This window comes from Colobus angolensis, unplaced genomic scaffold (assembly GCF_000951035.1).
Source record: "Colobus angolensis palliatus isolate OR3802 unplaced genomic scaffold, Cang.pa_1.0 Scaffold258, whole genome shotgun sequence".
Lineage (NCBI taxonomy): Eukaryota > Metazoa > Chordata > Mammalia > Primates > Cercopithecidae > Colobus > Colobus angolensis.
Window position 1 is genome coordinate 4,332,782 of NW_012115799.1, and position 18,578 is coordinate 4,351,359.

The 18,578-nt window shown below is 37.4% G+C and overlaps 2 protein-coding genes across 2 annotated transcripts in view; one reads left to right on the forward strand and one right to left on the reverse strand.

Moving 5' to 3' along the window:
- The window catches only part of MIS18BP1 (MIS18 binding protein 1), a 54,185-nt gene extending 42,266 nt beyond the window's left edge, over nucleotides 1-11,919 (forward strand). Inside the window, exons 13-17 of the mRNA XM_011947068.1 lie at nucleotides 71-231; nucleotides 5,485-5,633; nucleotides 9,845-9,932; nucleotides 11,540-11,594; nucleotides 11,784-11,919. Coding sequence (XP_011802458.1) covers nucleotides 71-231; nucleotides 5,485-5,633; nucleotides 9,845-9,932; nucleotides 11,540-11,594; nucleotides 11,784-11,887 — 557 coding nt within the window. The 3' untranslated portion in view covers nucleotides 11,888-11,919. The remainder of the gene's footprint in view (nucleotides 1-70; nucleotides 232-5,484; nucleotides 5,634-9,844; nucleotides 9,933-11,539; nucleotides 11,595-11,783) is intronic.
- Nucleotides 11,920-15,547: 3,628 nt separating this feature from the next.
- Nucleotides 15,548-18,578, reverse strand: part of FANCM (Fanconi anemia, complementation group M) — a 74,132-nt gene continuing 71,101 nt past the window's right edge. The window contains exons 22-23 of the mRNA XM_011947070.1: nucleotides 16,969-17,260; nucleotides 15,548-16,043 (exon numbers count right to left, since the gene is read on the reverse strand). Of these exons, the coding sequence (XP_011802460.1) occupies nucleotides 15,905-16,043; nucleotides 16,969-17,260 (431 nt within the window). The 3' untranslated portion in view covers nucleotides 15,548-15,904. The remainder of the gene's footprint in view (nucleotides 16,044-16,968; nucleotides 17,261-18,578) is intronic.

The following is an 18,578-nucleotide window of genomic DNA, read 5'->3' on the forward strand; positions in this document are numbered from 1 at the left end:
GCTGTTAACTTTATAGAGCAGTTACTATAAATAACCAAATCCTTATCAAAATGGTGTGCTGACTCTTCAGGCAAGCGAGGTGATGCTGATCAGAAACAGACTATTAAGATAACTGCCAAAGTGGGAACTCTTAAAAGGAAGCAACAGATGAGGGAATTTCTGGAACAGTTGCCAAAAGATGACCATGATGATTTTTTCAGTACAACACCTTTACAGCATCAAAGAATACTGGTAAGAGGCACAAAAATCATTGTTTTCCTTATCTGTATTGACTTTTGTATCTTTCATTTTGATGTATGGTAGTGTTCATCACTAATATTTAGGCGAAGGATCAGTAGCCTCCCTAGACATGATTGTAGTCTTATGGCAAACAGTGTGCTGATATATGCCATTCTTACTAGTTTCTAGAGTCTGCACTTCAGTCGGTTCAAAGGTAATGTTTGTAGAACCAAACAGTAAACTTAGAATTGGGCAAAACATATATAAAGTTTAATATACTACCAAGCAAACTTTTTTTTAAAGGTGATAAAAGATACTGTGTAGTAATTGAAAGTAGGGATTAAATGATAGTAGCACAGTATTAAAAGATTTGAATGTATGAAAGAATTTTTGTCATATGAAGAGTAGAATAACTAAAAATTTCAGTGATTGGAGTAAAATATTCACAGCAAATAAAACCAAGCTAGTATCTGTAATATGAACAAGTCATTCAGATGTTACTGGAATAACAAAAAGTACCAAGATCACAGGAAAAGTGTGAAAAAGAAGAAATTCAAAAGGCTGAATAAACACTTGGGGAAGTGGTCATTTTAGTTAGTAATTCAAGAAAGTAAAGTAAATTATATATGTATACTTTCTAAATTACAGAATCTTAAAAAAAAGTAAGTTAAAATATCCACTGCTAACAGAAGCAGTGGTGATACTGATACAGTCATACATCAGAGGGCATACAAATTGAATCGTACCTTTTAGTAAGAAAGCATTATTGCAATATATTATAAAAGCCATAAAGATTTATTCTATTCTTGAGAGTTTATCCTGAGAAATCCAAAAGCCCAAAACCTTTGCAAGATATTTATAGCAAAAAACTGGAAACAATCTGTATATCCAGTAAAGATGTTTTTCATAAACACAGTGAAATACAATACAGATATTAAATGCACATTTAAGACTTTGTAGAATCTAAATATAAATGTTAAGAATATTAAGATTAGCCGGGCGTGGTGGCTCACGCCTGTAATCCCAGCACTTTGGGAGGCCAAGACGAGTGGATCATGAGGTTAGGAGATCAAGACCATTCTGGCCAACATGGTGAAACCCTGTCTCTACTAAAAATACAAAAATTAGATGGGCGTGGTGTCGCGTGCCTATAATCCCAGCTACTTGGGAGGCTGAGGCAGGAGAATCGCTTGAACCCCCTAGACAAAGGTTGCAGCCACGCACTGCAGCCTGGCGACAGAGCAAGACTCCGTCTCAAAAAAAGAAAAAAAAACAAAGATTATTAAGATTAAAGTAATGCAGAAATGTGTGGATAATAGACAACTGGACTATTGAGTATAAGAATTCAAACACTTAGTGAGCTAGACATAAGCGTAATTTTTTCATCTACCAATTTCTTGTCATTAAATCGTCTTCAATTTAAAAAGGCTACACAATGCTTTACAAAGTTTAGTAGCATTAGCTGGGCCCCCTTTTTGCTTACACTGGTTATAGAGGGAAGTCTTAAGAGAGCCACCAGAGGCCCTGACAATGTTTTATTCAAAACAGTGTGGTCCACTAGGGGTTGTACCCTTTATGTTATCCCACCATCATTTCAGGTTCTATATGTGTATATTTTACCCTAAATGCAATAGTAGCATCATAAAGAACAGAACTGCTGGGCATGGTGGCTCACGCCTGTAATCCCAGCACTTTGGGAGGCCAAGGTGGGCAGATCACCTGAAATCAGGAGTTCAAGACCAGTCTGGCCAACATGGTGAAACCCCATCTCTACTAAAAATACAAAAATTAGCTGGTGTGGTGGTGGGCATCTGTAGTCCCAACTACTCAGGATGCTGAGACGAGATAACTGCTTGAACCCAGGAGTGGGAGGTTGCAGTGAGCCGAGATGGCACCATTGCACTCCATCCTGGGCAACAAGAACGAAACTCCATCTCACAAAAATAGAAATGTAAAGAACAGAACTAAAGTAGAAATAGACAGCTTTAGTGATATGAGGTAACAAATTATCTCATTTTCTGTGACATAGTTAACACTGCTTGAGTTCCTACTGAAGGCTAAGCATAATATTAAGTGAATTAGAGTTTTGTTCTGTTGATACGAAAGGTCAGATTTGTTTGCATATTGTCTATGGCTGCTTTCATGTTACAGTGCAGAGTTGAGTAGTTAGAACAGAGACTGGACCACAAAACCTAAAATATTCACTATCTGATTCTTTACAGAAAACATTTGTTGACCTCTGGTCTACATAACCTTTAGAAATAGGTGTTATTATCTCTGTTTTACACAAGAGAAATTAAGTCTTTTAAAGGCTAAGGCTCTGTCCTTGTCCTTGTTTCCTTGACCTTAAAATTTCTAGCAGACACAGCCTGAACCTGTGCAACCAGCAGACCACCATCATTCTTGTTTATCTTCTGTCAGGGAGAGCCTCAGCACCTTAGACCTATATAGTGTAGGATGAATCCCTTCTGTTACTGGCAGCGAATCCATACGGGTCTGCAGAAACCACAGTTTTTACCTCCTCAGAAGAAAGAATTCTGGCCAGGTGTGGTGGCATATGCCTGTAGTCCCAGCACTTTGGGAGGCCGAGGTAGGAGGATCCCTTGAGCCCAGGAGCTTAAGACCAGCCTGGGCAATATAGGGAGACTCCGTCTCCATTTTTTTTTTTTAAATAATAATTATAAAAATTTTTTAAACAGAGAATTTGACCAAGGAAACATAAGGCAGAAGGAAAAACCAAGGCAAGTTTTAGTGCAGGAATGAAAGTTTATTAAAAAACTTTAAAGCAGGAACCAAAGGAAGGAAAGTACTCTCAGAAGAGGGCCAAGCCGGTGACTTGAAGCATGGTTTAACTTTGTGACTTCGGGTTTTATATGTTGGCATGCTTCTGGGGGTCTTGTGTTCCTTCTCTCCTGATTGTGACTTTGGGGTAGTCTGTCTGCATGCTGAGTGGTGTGCTAGCACTTGGGAGGGGAGCAAGTTACAGTGTATTTACTGGATTTGCACACAGGCTCACTTGAGGCTTTCTTCCCTTACCAGTCGAATGCCTGTAGGAGGTCATATACCAGTTAAACTCCTCCATTTTGCCTCTTAATGCACATGCTTGAGCCCACTCGCCCAACTTCTGAGATCTTATCAGGAAGCTGCTCATCACCAATTTTAGGTGTTTCTGTTTATTGAGAGATTGCCTTTCCCTGGTGCTGGCTGCGATTAATTATCATTTTAGAGACACAGTTAACAACCACCTGACCATCACAGGATGGTTGCCTAACAACATTCCTGGTAGGGGATGGGGAGGCCCGCTCATTCCCTGCTTATCCCTGACTAGCTGCCTGCTGTAACATTCCCACTTCCACAAGTCACCAGTCAAGGTTAGCTGTTTCCAGCTGGAGGAAGCTAATGGTGTTTATGGCCCAGGGGAGGTTAGGCTTGTTTCCAACCCAGAGTTGTTTCAAGCCCAGGGGAGGTTAGGCTTGATGGCTTGTTTCCAACGTAGTCAGTGGGATGGAGCTGGGAGGAATAGAAAAGATGGAGGAAGAGAGAGAGATGAGGGCCCATATACACATTAAGGTTATACACCTACATGTGCAAACAAATGGTGCACTGCCTCCAAACAAATCCCCAGTTAAGAGGACTGGGTAGAGTTCCAAACTCCTTGCCTCACTTTCAAACGGCCCCCACCAGGGGACTGAGTCCAATGTGAGCAAAGCCTGAGGGTGCCACAAATACACATGCGTAAAAATGGCCAAATGGTGACACCAACAGCTAAGTCTAAACAGAGCAGAGACCCAGCAACACCCTACAAGAGTCAGAGGGAGGCTAGGTGCACATCAGCAGCTCGCCTGGTTCCAACGTTTGTCGACTTCTTCAAAATGTCACAGTCTCTTTGTATCAGTGAAGCTTTGGAAGCAGCAGATGCTGTGGCAGAAAGAGAAAAGGAGGTTCCGCAAGACAAAGGCACATTGGCAGCTGCTGGAATCTCCCCTAATGTTCTTTCTACGGGGTCAGCTAGCCACGAGCAGCTGGCACTCACAGGTGGCTCCATCGCCCCATCCAACAGAATATCAGATAGGTGGGTCTGGAGCCTCCTGTGCATACACAGGGCTCCCTGTATGGGCCACCAAAAATTGTAACCAGCACAGTAGTCCAACTACTCGCCGCTTATGAAAAGAAGACAATATAACAAGAGCAAGGCGTGACAGAGTTTTATTATCTGTGCCAGCAAAGGGAAGTGTGGGTGAAATTCCAAAAATTCCAGTCTTCAATTTGTGGAGTGAACATAGGAGTTTTTAAAGAGAGAATGGTTTGGAATGCAAGAGAGGAGGGGTTAGGAGGTGTCAGGTGGCTCAGTGTGCTTCAACAGCTTATCTTGAAATATTATTCCATTTGGTGAAGGGGCCAGCACCATCCTGGGCCCAACCAGGTTACAAATTAATTGTAGTAAATCTTGCAGTAAATTTCTAGATGGGAGTGAGTTTTGGCCTTGACTGGGGAGAGAATTATGGAAGTATCCAGTTTGTGCCAGGATCCAGCCCCTGAAGCTTCTAAGGAAATACATGACCAGATAAACGAGCATGGTGTGCACTTAAAAAGTGTCTAGGTAAATACATGTGCATAAGGCATGGCAGCATAGAATGGGTAAAGAAAGGGAATGGAGGTTCACATTTTGAGGCTGTATTTCAAGATGAATGGAAACACATATGCAGTTTATCTCAAAGTTGTATCTTAAAATTGGGGAGAAAGGAAGAAAAAAGTTTTAAAACCTGGTTTGAAGCCACACTACTCGGTTATAGGCTGAATAAAGAGGGTGACAAATACAGTTTCTCAGAAACATTTAATAGAGACTTTTGAGCAGAAGCCATCTCTTGGGTGGCCACAAGATGGCGGATTTATGCCCTGTTATCACCCCAGACCCAGGGTTTATATGCCATAGGGAATTTGCCTAAGGGCCGGATTTATGTTAAATATGTGTTTAAGGTAACACCAAGGTTGTTTTGACCTAAGGACAAAATTTCTGGTAAGTACATGGAAGTAGAAATCTTAGAGGCATTTCCAGAACCGGGTTTAATCAGAGGTCAGCATGGTGAATTAGCATCTAAAATGGAGTTCCTCTAGCCTCTACTCCTCTACCTACTACTGTTTTTAATTATCTAACTTGAAAAGTTATAAGGAGAAGCAACTTATCAGTCCTCCAAAAACTATTTTGTGATAATGAGAAAATACATTTTATGGGGTGCCTGCTTATAATAAATACTTGTTTTCTAGTTGCCAAGTTTCCAGGACAGTGAAGATGATGATGATATTCTGCCAAATATGGACAAAAATCCAACAACTCCATCATCAGTTATCTTTCCATTGGTAAAAACTCCTCAATGTCAGCATGTCAGTCCTGGCATGCTAGCTTCTATAAATAGGTAAATATTCATGCATATGATATTTTAATTCTCTGCATCAGAGCAGTGAGGAACATTTAAACATTTCATGAGGACCATAGATGCCAGTAATGGGAAGAGTCATTATTTAAAAAATCAAGAATATATAGTTTCTAGAAGTTAAGGATGGACAATTTTATCAAGTCAGGGTTCTATTCAATAAATAGCATTGTGATATAATCCACATTTACTTCTGGATCCATTCAAAATGGATCAAGGTTTTACTTGTAAAAAACTAAAAAAAAAAAAAACTAAAGAGACCTTGGAGAATTATTTTATAATACCAGATTAGTGATGGTCTTTCTAACTATAATATAAAACCTACAAGCCATTAATGAAAAGATGAATAAAGTCAACTGTATAAAAATGTTTAACAAATTTTACCTGGTACCAACCACTACAAAGAAAAGACAACCTGAGAAAAGAATATATGCAGCTTGTCACAGGCAAAAGGCTAATTTCTGTAATATATACAGCATTCCTACAAATTAACAAGGAATTCATTGTTAATTTTCGTGCATTGCTAGTGAGAAGGTAAATTAGTGCGATCTTTGCAGCAATAGTTTGTAAGTATCAAAATTATAAATGCACATACCCTTTGACTTAGGAAGTTTACTTATAGAACTGTGAATGTACAGCTTATTCATAGTAGCATTGTTTAAATTGCAGTATCTCAAAAATCTATCAGTAGGGACTAATTAAATGAATCCTTGTCCATTATGTAGTCATAGAAATTAATGAAGAGCCAGGCACAGTGGCTGAAGCCTGTAATCCCAGCACTTTGGGAGGCTGAGGTGGGAGGATCACTTGAGCCCAGGAGTTCAAGACCAGCATGGGCAACATAGGAAGACCCCATTTCTACCAAAAAAAAAAAAAAAAAAGTTAGCAGGATACAGTGAGGAAAGCCTGTGGTCCCAGCTACTAGGGAGGCTGATGTAGAAGGACTGCTTGAGTCCCAGAGGTCTAGGCTGCAGTGAGCTGTGATTGCAACAGTTGCACTCTAGCCTGGACAACAGAGTGAGATCCTGTCTCAAAAAAAAAAAAAAGGAATTAATGAAGATATTTTTTATTGCTGTCATGATAAAATGCCTAAGATACATTAAATGGAAAAAAGGTAGATGTAGTGAATAATATACTGTTTGTGTAAATAGAACCTATATGTGTGTATGCATATATGTATATACTTGTGTGTGTATATATAATTGCTTTTATTAGATTAAGTATTTCTAAAAGGATGCATAAGAAACCAAAACATTGGTGATCTTTAGGGAGAACTAAGGTAGCTAGAGGAAGGAGAGGGGGGCTTTTGAATTTTGAACCATGTGAAGACAGGAACAATTTGAAACATATACATAAATAAAATTAAGAAAAAAGTAGGGGTAACTAACAGTAAAATTTCACCAAAAAAAGATGGAAAGTAGTAAGAATGAGGCCTGAAAATAGGCTATTCCATTTGGCGAGTAAGAGGCTATTGCTGATCTTAGAGCAATTTCCACAGAATGAGAGGCAGAAGCAAGATAATAATGACTGAGAAAAAAACTATTCAGTACTCTCAGGAAGCTAGCTAAAATTTTAATTTGCACTTATTGGATAAAAATACAATTTTCCTAGGCATCTAAAAGTTATTTTTTATTTTAGTATTTAGTGCAGGTGAAAGCATATTGAAAATACAATTTTGGACAAACTTTTTGATAAGCACTTTGATCAAATCATCAAAAGCTTTAAAATATTCATCCTTGGCTGGCGCGGTAGCTCACACCTGTAATCCCAGCACTTTGGGAGGCTGAGGCCGACGGATCACGAGGTCAGAAGTTCGAGACCAGTCTGGCCAACATAGTGAAACCCTGTCTCTACTAAAAATACAAAAAATTACCCAGGTGTGGTGGTGTGCGCCTGTAATCCTACCTACCAAGGAGGCTGAGGCAGGAGAATCGTGTGAACCCGGGAGGTGGAGGTTGCAGTGAGCCAAGATCACGCCATTGCACTCCAGCCTGGGTGACAGTGCGAGACTCCGTCTCAAAAAAAAAAAAAAAATTTCATCCTTTTGGCCGTTGAATTTTATTAGACACTTGAAGGAAATATGAGATTTGGACAGGCATGTATTTATATGAACAAAGATGTTCATCATAAAACAATACTGAAAGTTTGAGAATGACTAAAACATCCAGAAATAAGGAAAGTTATAAATTAAGATTTATCCATATAATGGAATATGAAACAAATCATGTCTTCAAGAATGTTTAATGACAGAAAAATATCCACTGGATAGTAGTTTTTTAAAGCTAGAAAAACTACATTCAGTATGATCCCAATTTTATGTAGCAAATTCATAAGGAAGGAAATTTCTTAACTTACACATCACCAGCCATTATTTCTAGGTTGTAGAATGACACCAGTGTGGGTTGTGGGTTTTTGTTTTTTGTTTTGGGGGATATTTTCTGTCCATTTACATCACTTTTACAATTAAGGAAATCCGATAGACTCACTTACGTCATGAATCTATATTGTCTAAAACTTTTCCTTAAAAAAAAGATTTTCTTAGGCTTCTTCACTATCTTTGACTTTACTATCTCTAGTAATTGATGAACTTTTCATAACAGTTTTAAGTAATCAAACAGTTGTATCACTTCAGAAGTGAAAAACTCTTTGTCTTCAGAGACATCTCTTTGACAATAGACTTACCAGTTGCTGATCCTGAACAACTGGCTAGGCCTGTTCATTTGTTTTTTGTTTGTTTTTGAGATGGAATTGCTCAGGTTGGAGAGCAGTGGCACAATCTCGGCTCACTACCACCTCCATCTACCAGGTTCAAGCAATTCTCATGCCTCAGCCTTCCAAGTAGCTGGAATTACAGGCGCATACCACCGTGCCCGGCTAATTTTTGTAGTTTTTGGTAGAGATGGGGTTTCACCATGTTGCCCAGGCTGGTCTTGAACTCCTGACCTCAGGTAATCCACCAGCCTCAGCCTCCCAAAGTGCTGGGATCGCACCTGCTCATTTGTTAAGCAGTTTGCTAATACCTGATGAGGTCTATTCATTGCTATACAGCAGTGTTTGATTCAGATAAGTATCTTAATACAGTCACATTTCTACATGTCATGCCTTTAAGGTTGTTCCCAAATAGTCATAAAGAACAGGATACTCAGGTATGTAAGATCTTAGAGGTAAGGGAGAGTATGGAAATGGGTGTTCAGCTGGTATTTACTGTCATAAGTGCGATTAGGAATTGTGGGTTTAAGGAATTAAAAACAACCATTCTATTTGGCTTTTAATCTCATCAGTTATGAGTCAAGCCTATTTACTTGGAAGAGATAAGGTAAAGGAAATGAAAAAAACAAAAAAAAATTTGGTGGTTGGTATGGGGAATTCAAGAAAGATACAGTTTTGTAGAAATAAAAGGCTTGATGAGCTGGATTGGAAACCCAGCACAGTTGGAAAAATTGAGGGTTTTCAATCACCAGGCATATCTTTAAAGTGAATAAACTGAGATTCAATTCATATAGGGAAGGAAGTGAACAGGAGAGATAATGGTATAGCAAAAGGGAGTCCAAGGACCAGAGGTCTCAGTGGGAGTTTTGGAAAATGAAGAGAGGCAGCAAGATACTGGAAAGAGCGTAGATGGTACAATGAACAGTAAGCAAAGCATAATTTCCCAAAATAGTCTTATTCAGTATTTCCTTTAAAATGTTTAAGCGTTTTGCCCATCTCCATAGGCACATTGTATTGTCCTCTTTAAAATACAGAATGTACTTTTTAAAGATAGAAATACGTTTGAGGTCAGGCATGGTGGCTCACGCCTGATATCCCAACACTTTGGGAGGCCCAGGAGGGCAGATTGCTTGATGAGCTCAGGAGTTCGAGAGCAGCCTGGGCAATGTGGTGAAACCCTGTCTCTTAAGAAAAATACAAAGATTAGCCAGGCTCGTGATGGCACGTGCCTGTAGTCCAAGCTATGTGGGAGGCTGAGTTGGAAGGATCACTTGAGCCCAGGAGGCTGAGGCTACAGTGAGCCATTATCATGTTACTGCACTCCAGCCTGGGCAACACAGTGAGACCCTGTTTCAAAAAAAGAAATACATTTGAAATTAATTAGGCAATTGTTGTTCAACCTGTGGTTAAAAGTATGACAGTTAACTTAAAATTAAGTTGACTTAAAAATATTGTTGACTTAAAATTATTTTGTATTCAAACAGGAATGATTGTGATAAATATGTTTTTCGTATGCAAAAATATCATAAAAGTAATGGTGGTATTGTCTGGGGCAACATCAAGAAAAAATTAGTAAGTATTTTTATCCAACACATATCTATGAAACAACTTTAATATATGATAAACTGTGGTAGTTATAAGTGATGTAACAGTTCCTGTCCCTAAGGTGATTATAATGTAACAAGTTACAATAATGAAGCCATGAATGAGGTAAGTACATAAGTACTGTAGGATTACAGATGGCATCACATAGACTGAAACATTGGAGCAAGGGGAAAATGGGTAAAAACTTTGATTTTTGGGAAATGAAGGGTGAGAAAAATATACACAGGTCTGGGAAGGATATTTCAGGCAAAACACAAAAGCTTATCTGTTCAAGGATTAAAGAATAATTCAGACTGAGTCATGATTCTCATAAAGTAAGACATTTCATCAAATCCTATGTAACTTTAAAATGGTTTCAAGGGTTTTTCAGATGTAGCTACTTATTTTTTTTTTATTTTTTATTTTTTTACATTCTAACATTTAAAATCCAAACAGAAAAATTTTTAACTAAAAGATGCCTTAATAGAATGATCTATATCCCTCAGAGAAAAGATTAGGACAATCCTTTATCCCCTTGAATTACTTTTTAAATTTTTAATTTTCTGATTTTAATTGCAATAACTGATTAGCAATCAGATATAAGTACTAGGATTCTGGAAAAAGTATTTCATCTCAAAATCGTCAAAGTAAGTAGCTAATCTTAGAGAATGGTAACTTATGGGAACCCCTTTGAGTCCCTTGCTTTATGACACTGAGCAAGTTACTTAAGCTTTCTAGTATCATTTTATTCATGTGTGGTATGACAATGGGGATCATGATTATATTGATTTATGTTACCAAATGATTTTGAGGGCTAAATGATACAATACAGTGTTTTACCTCATGTCAGAAAAAAATACATTTATATCACAGTCTGTGAGCATGAATTTGTATCTCAAAAATTTCTTCAAACAGTACTTACTCTTAGTATAGGGGCTATTATATTTTTTATTCTGTTACTTTTTATTTTTAAAAGATTTAAGGATTGCCAGCCATGGTCAGTAGTTTGATAAGCATTGTAATGTGTGTGAGCATGTACTTCAAACTTGCCATTTACATTACCATTTTAGCCAAGAATTTCAAGTACAGAGAATTAAAATTCTCCTAGTATAAAACATTGTACTGGTAAATTAACAGACTGTAGGTAAAATACAGTAATTACTATTCTGTATAGTAATTACTATACTGTAATAGTACAGTATAGTATTATAATTATTACTATATATAATCATGATAAATTTTGTTTATGTTTTACATTTACTAAACCAGTATATTCATTACTTAATTACTTAGTACATTTTGGCAACTTTTGGAGGCCCATAGACTATCCTTTAACTGCTATAGCTTAGTTTATAGTAATTTCTTATGAGTAGTGTTTGCCAGCAGTGGGAAACAACATTGAGTAAGTCATGGTTCTTGCCCTGAATAAACCCAAAAGAGAATTAGGCATTTCACAGATAATTATAATGTGATCAAATGTTGTTATAGGTGTATGTTCAAAGTAACCTGGGGATAAGCATGCTTAATTTTGTCTAGATTTGAGGTAGACTTCACCAGGAGGTACCATTTAGCTATTAATAGTAACTGTTTTATAGGTTGAAACTGATTTCTCAACTCCAACACCAAGAAGGAGAACCCCACTTAACACAGGTAATACACTTATACAGCTTTCTTTTGTGGCTCAGTTCTATTATAAGGTAGATTCTTTATTTAAATGGTATTAAAATTAATTGCTCTCAAGTGGACAGACTTAGCATTTTATTCCTTATAGTTGTTTTCAGTTTTATTGAAAGTACTTTTAGAAATTTATTAATCTTTTTATTAAATTTCTCTTCACAGATTTAGGAGAAAACTCTGGTATTGGAAAACTTTTCACTAATGCTGTGGAATCTTTAGATGAAGAAGAGAAAGATTATTATTTTTCAAACTCTGATTCTGCATAGTAAAATGAGAAAATATGATTCCTGGGATTTTTTTCAACTGGAGTACATGTATTTTCTTTGTAAAGTAGCTTCCTATGAAAATGTGGACTTCTTTGAAGGTTTCATGTGTTTGTGTTCAAACTAAAATATCCTTATTGCTGCAGCTTACTAAAAATGTAAAGAAAATTGTTTTTGCTTGTGTAGGTATCTGTACATTTCTGTTTTTGCATATTAAAATATATAGATACTTTTTAAATAAGCATCCAAGTCTGTTTACTTTAAGAAAATCATTTCCCAAACAGATTTTTTTTTTTTAATTTCAAGAAAATTTTGCTACCATTTAAGTAAGTAAGGGAAGGTGAGAAGGATGACAGAGGTTGTACTGGTAGCTATTGAATTCATGAAAACTTTTAAGTTAGCATTTGTTACCAGTTATTATCCAAGCCAGAGTAGGATTTGTTACCAGTTGTTATCCAAGCCTAATGTTTAAATTACACATTGTTGAAATTAAATTACACATTGTTGACATGCTTCTCTCCTGATTCTTTTTATTTTATGTGATTGGCATATCTATGAAACCTATGTAAATTTAGTTTATTGCTTTGCCATTATTTTACTAGGTAAAATTAGAGAACAGATTTTGTTCTCTAATTTTTAAGGGTTATTTACATATGCAGATACAGCTTAAATATTTTGACTAGACAGTTAATAGATCCACCATTAGTAATCAATATATTATGTCATAATAAACATCATTTTTCTTTCACTGAAATTTCGTTTAGAAATAAACTTATTTTCACTTATTATGTTTTGAAACTTGACATAGGATATTTTCCCTCTGGCTACACATTCATCTACCTTTGTTCTCTATTTAGATTATTCAAATAAAGTTAGTTTGCTTTTATAGTATTTGTTTCTTGTTTTTTGTTTGTTACTAATTACTGGGTGATATAAATAAAAACAAATCATGAGTGGTCCTGTTTAAGTTTCCTCAAAAAAAAGAAAACAATAACATTTTCTTGTTTCTTAAGTAAGTGTTTTAGTCAGAGCAGGCGTGGTGTCATATACCTGTAGTTTCAACTACCTGGGAGGCTGAGGAAGGAGGATTGCTTGAGCCTAGGAGTTCAAGGCTGAAGTGTGCTATGATCATGCCTGCAACTAGCCACTGCACTCTAGCCTGGGCAACAGAAAAAGACTCCTCTTAAGTAAATAAAATAAAATAGTAATAATCAGCAGTTGTATAATTATAGGACTCATGGAAACACTAAAAAGAACAGTGCAATTGGACTAAGATAATTCTTTTAACTACCATGATTATTTCTGCCATAAAGACCGTTGGTGGATATAGGATGGATCAAAAGAAAGGGTTATTTTGGAGTGGCCAAAAAAAAATGCTGTTGTATTACTTGAGTTGCCAATATTTGATCTAATGCTATACTGCTTGGAGTTAATGGATAGTGTTTTAGGAGTTAAGAAGGTGGTTAAATCCCTTAACAAAAAGTAAAAAGGTAATTGAAATGGCATAAACTTGACTCAAATTAAGAGTCTGACCCCTACTGCCCATATATTCCCTTGTCCTATCAGAACTCCTTCAGCACCTTCCCTATTCTAAGGTATCTCACCTGCCAGGTACCTGGTTTGTCCCATTTCTATCAGGTCATAAGATGAACTAATAATAAAGTTTAAGTAACCTCCAAAGGAGACTTAAAAGTGGAAAAGAAAAAGACCTTAAGGACTTAAATAATAAGATGGATAATTAATGGTTAATGGCTACCAATGAAAGTATAGGAGGAGGCTATTGCAAGCCTAAATATGGATAGAGCTCTCCACACAGAAAGCATAAATAAATGAAATCCTCTAGGTTATGTCAAACACCATGTTAATTTATGTAATTTTTTTGGTCTGATGGGTACACACACAGCTGAGTCTGAGCATGTGGTATCTGAGGTTGAGGGACTGCATGATTCTGGCTTGGAGCTTGGGCAAAGTACCACCAGATGCCCCTACCTGCAGTCCCTGCTGACAATGTAGCAGCAGCATGATGCATGAAGATGTAGCACAGTGGAAGGAGAAAGGCTCCTTTCCTCCTGTCAAAGCTTAGCATTGTGCTCACTTAGAGGAGAAATACTCAAAAAGTCCAGTTACAGAAAATCGGTAACTGCACACTAGGCAATAATTTACAGTGTTTCCTCTCTGTGGTTTTGACAGAATTATTGAGCAGCACACATAAGAAGTCAGCTGCTTTCAGCCAAGTTGAGAGTTGATACTATCTCAAAGGAGCTAAGCAGGATAACTTTTTTGTCCCCTTTTATCAACACCGTAGAGTGAAAGAGAATCATACCTAGTTTCTGGGTTCTGCTTCTAGATTTGCCAGCCTAAACTTGAATAAGTCACTTGTTTCTGGGCATCACTTTTATCATTTGGTAAGAAAGGGAAGAGAAGTGATTTGAATTACATGAGCTCTGAAGTCCCTGCCAGATACAAGGTGAGGAAAGCTCTCTGTGGTGAGGCTGGTTCAAGTACCCAACAATGTAACAGGGGTAAAAATGAGGCCGAGAATAAAGGACTCACATAATTAAAGGCTGCTTTAGTACTAGACTGACTAGAAGAAAGATGTCATATATATTGCAGATACAAGCAAAGCCTTCTTTTTTTGTTTTTGTTTTTGAGATAGTCTGACTCTGTCGCCCAGGCTGGAGTGCAGTGACGCGATCTCGGCTCACTGCAAGCTCCACCTCCCAGTTTCACGCCATTCTCCTGCTTCAGCCTCCCGAGTAGCTGGGACTACAGGTGTCCGCCACCACGCCCGGCTAATTTTTTTGTATTTTTAGTAGAGATGGGGTTTCACCGTGTTAGCCTGGATGGTCTCGACCTCCTGACCTCGTGATCTGCCCGGGATTACAGGCGTGAGCCACTGTGCCCGGCCCCAAGCAAAGCCTTCTTAATGTCATCACAGACAAGAGAATGGATCAAAACATTAAATGTAATGTGGTCAACATAATGGGCCTGAATTCAGTAATTTATATTGAAAATAAACTTTCTAAGTCCAAACCAATATACCACTTTGAATATATTTCGGCAATAAAGAGTAAGGTAGCTGGGAGTTTGTATTAGTCCATTCTCACACTGCTATGAAGAAATAACCCAAGACGGAAATTTATAAGGAAAAGATTTTAATTGACTCACAGTCTTGCATGGCTGGGGAGGCCTCAGGAAACTTACAATCGTGGTGGAGGGGAAGCCAACGTTTCCTTTTCCACATGGCACTAGGCAAGAGAACTGCAGAGTGAACAGAGGAAAAGCTCCTTAGAAAACCATCAGATCCTCTGAAAACTATCACTAGAACAGCATGGGGGAACCGCCCCCATGATCTAATCACCTTCCAGGAGGTCCCTCCCCAACATATGGGGATTATAATTCAGATTACAAGTCAAGATGAGATTTTGGTTGGGGACACAGCCAAACCATATTAGAGTTCATATTAACAGATTTGACAGTACTTAACTGGGATGCAATTCTGGTCAGATAAACATTCAGTTAAGTTTTCTACTTTCCTAGTTAGTGGGTCATTTATCTCACAACCACCCATCACCCACACCTTACCAAGTACACATACTTAGAATCAGTACACTTAAAGTATACTATCTATACATGGGAAAAATCGACAAGTTGGCTGTAGTCAGACATATCAACTTTACTATTTATCACAACAGTACAACTTTAATCTTGGGAAACATTCCAAAGTATATCTCTAGCTTAGCTTTTACTTTCTTAAACTATCCTTAGTAACACTTTTAATAAACCTTGTTTTATTTAATAAAAAAATTAGTTTCATAATGTAGTCAAAATGATCACCGAACATCAGATTTTTCTTTTTTAATAATTTATATAATCTATATAAATAAAAATATACAATATAAAATATATTTAAGGAAATATTCTCTTATTTACAAATAAACAATCACAAAACAGCAATGATTATTGAAGTGCATTTAATATTGTAAGAGTTCTTTGAAAACTCCATCTTGAGCAGCTTGATTATGCATCAGATTTCTGTCTATCTTGGTTAAGATCATTTGGTAACATTTGTATGTCAAATACATAGTGAACATATCTATAGATCTCCTCAGCCTTCTGATGAGTTACTTGTGCATACATGGAGATTTCTTGAGGTGAGCTGAAAAATAAATGAGACAAAATCATTACACTAGGACTTTTGGCTTTTATAAAATTTAATATTACCTAAAGAACACCAAACACAGTAGCCTTTAAGGAAATCATCTCAAGCATTATCCATCCAGCTGATACGTCTTGAAAATTAGTTTGGATAAAACAGCTACTTGGTTCCTTTCCTTAAAATTATCTAGAAAAACAATTCCAATATCTTCAATGAACTGAATGTTTTTGTGTTCCCCAAAATTCATATGTTGAAGCCCTGATCCCAATGTGATGGTATTTGGAAGAGGCAACTTCGAGAATTAGTTGATAAAGGTGGATATCCTCGTGCACTTATAAGAAGAGGTCAAAGAGCTAGCTTGCTCTATTTCTGCCGTGAGGATATAATGAGAAGGCAGTAGTCTGTGACTCAGTAAAAAGCTCTCTCTAGAATCCAGCCATATCTCAGACTTCCAGTATCCAGAACTGGCAGAAATAAACTTCTGTTGTTTATAAATTACCTAGTTTATGGTATTTCAGCATTGCAGAATGAGCTTAGACAGTATCTGATGTAGGCCTTTAATTAAAATGAACTACATTCTAAAATCTCCCTCTTCAAGCAATATAAATGCTCATTTTTCTTGTTACAGAACTGAACAGCCCAGAAATGTTAGATTGCAAGGTCAAATGTAACTGCTATTTATTGTCTCTCCACAGAGCTCTAAGGTTCTCAAAGGAAATCCCTACACCTATTTTTTTCTTTTCTTTGATTAATGTCCCTCAGCTTCATATAGTAACTAATATATGTTGGCAGGCAAAAAATGTTTACTGAATAAAATAATCTAACAGGCACGATGCCTCTTAAATTTTTTTAATGTTAAACTTCTATGGAATGCTTTTAAGAATCTTTTAAAAGTAATCATTTAAAAATATTACAACAGACATACCTGTTAGCCATCCTTTTCACAGATGAAAACTGGTGACACATATTTAATGCAGTTATATAACTTATATTGGGAATACTTAAATAAAACTGGAGTGCCTCACTTTTACTACTATTCACCACTGTTGGAACATGAATACCAACATTCTTTCTTTGTTCCACTAAAGACAGTTCCTTTAGCAAATCTGCAGTTTCTTCTTGGCAGGAACTGAAGAGAATTCGGATTCCAGCGCCAATTAAGGTAGTCAGCAGGTTGTCATAGCTTTTTGTTCTCCTAAACATCCTTGATGTGTCTCCTAAATATTTTAATTTAGGGAAAGGCAAACTTTAGTAAGTAATATCAAGTAGAATCATTAATATACTTTATTTTATTAAAATCCCAAGATCTACACCATTGGCAAACAAGTGCCACATTCTGCTAATGAGAAACCCTACAACTAATGTTTCTCAAATATCTGAGAAAGAAAATAGGGATAACTATGAGCGCCTTGAATAAGTAAGGAAGAGCTTATATTCCTACATAATTCACTCCTGAAGGCCAAGATTGTATTACTCACCTCTAATTTTTCATGCTAGCTCTGAGGAAGGGCGCATTAAGTACTAGTTTAAGTGACATAAAATTATCTTATGTATTTATTCCAAAGAATCACTCAACAAATACCCTGTACACCCATTTTAATGTCATCTTGTCAATTAGTTCCCTACCCTTTCTTGTTCATTTTCTATTCCATATTCTACTTAAATCCTTTTATTGGTATTCGCTATTATGGCCCCTGATACTTTTCTATAACGTTTGCCATGTTACTTTCCTGTCTATTCCAAATCTACTTCCTTTATCCCTGACTTTTCAAATTAAAAAGAGGCTGGGGCTGGGCACGGTGGCTCACACATATAATCCCAGCACTTTGGGAGGCCAAGGCAGGCAGATCACGAGGTCGAGAGATCGAGACCATCCTGGACAACATGGTGAAACCTCATCTCTACAAAAAATACAAAAAAAATTAGTTGAGCGTGGTGGCACGCGTCTGTAGTCCCAGCTACTCAGGAGGCTCAGGCAGGAGAATCACCTGAACCCAGGAAGCAGAGGTTGCAGTGAGCCGAGATTGCGCCACTGCACTCCAGCCTGGGTGACAAAGCGAGACTCTGCCTCCAAAAAAAAAAAAGGCTGGACACGGTGGCTCATGCCTGGAATCCCAGCACTTTGGAATGCCGAGGCTGGCAGATCACCTGAGGTCCGGAGTTCGAGACCAGTTTGACCAACATGGTGAAACTCCGTCTCTACTAAAAATACAAAAATTAGCTGGGCATGGTGGCACATGTCTCTAATCCCAGTTACTCGGGAGGCTGAGGCAAGAGAATTGCTTGAACCTGGGAGGGGGAAGTTGCAGTGAGCTGAGATCGTGCCACTGCACTCCAGCCTGAGTGACAGAGCGAGAGTCTCTCAAAAAAAAAAAAAGGAAAAAAAATTGGGAAACCAAAAGATAAAATGACTTATCTAAGGCTACATGGTTCACCAATGACAAAATGGGGATGAAAAAGCTGCCCAATTCCCATATTATCTTCCTCATATTATCTTATGTAATTTATGTTTTACATAAATTACACTATTACCAA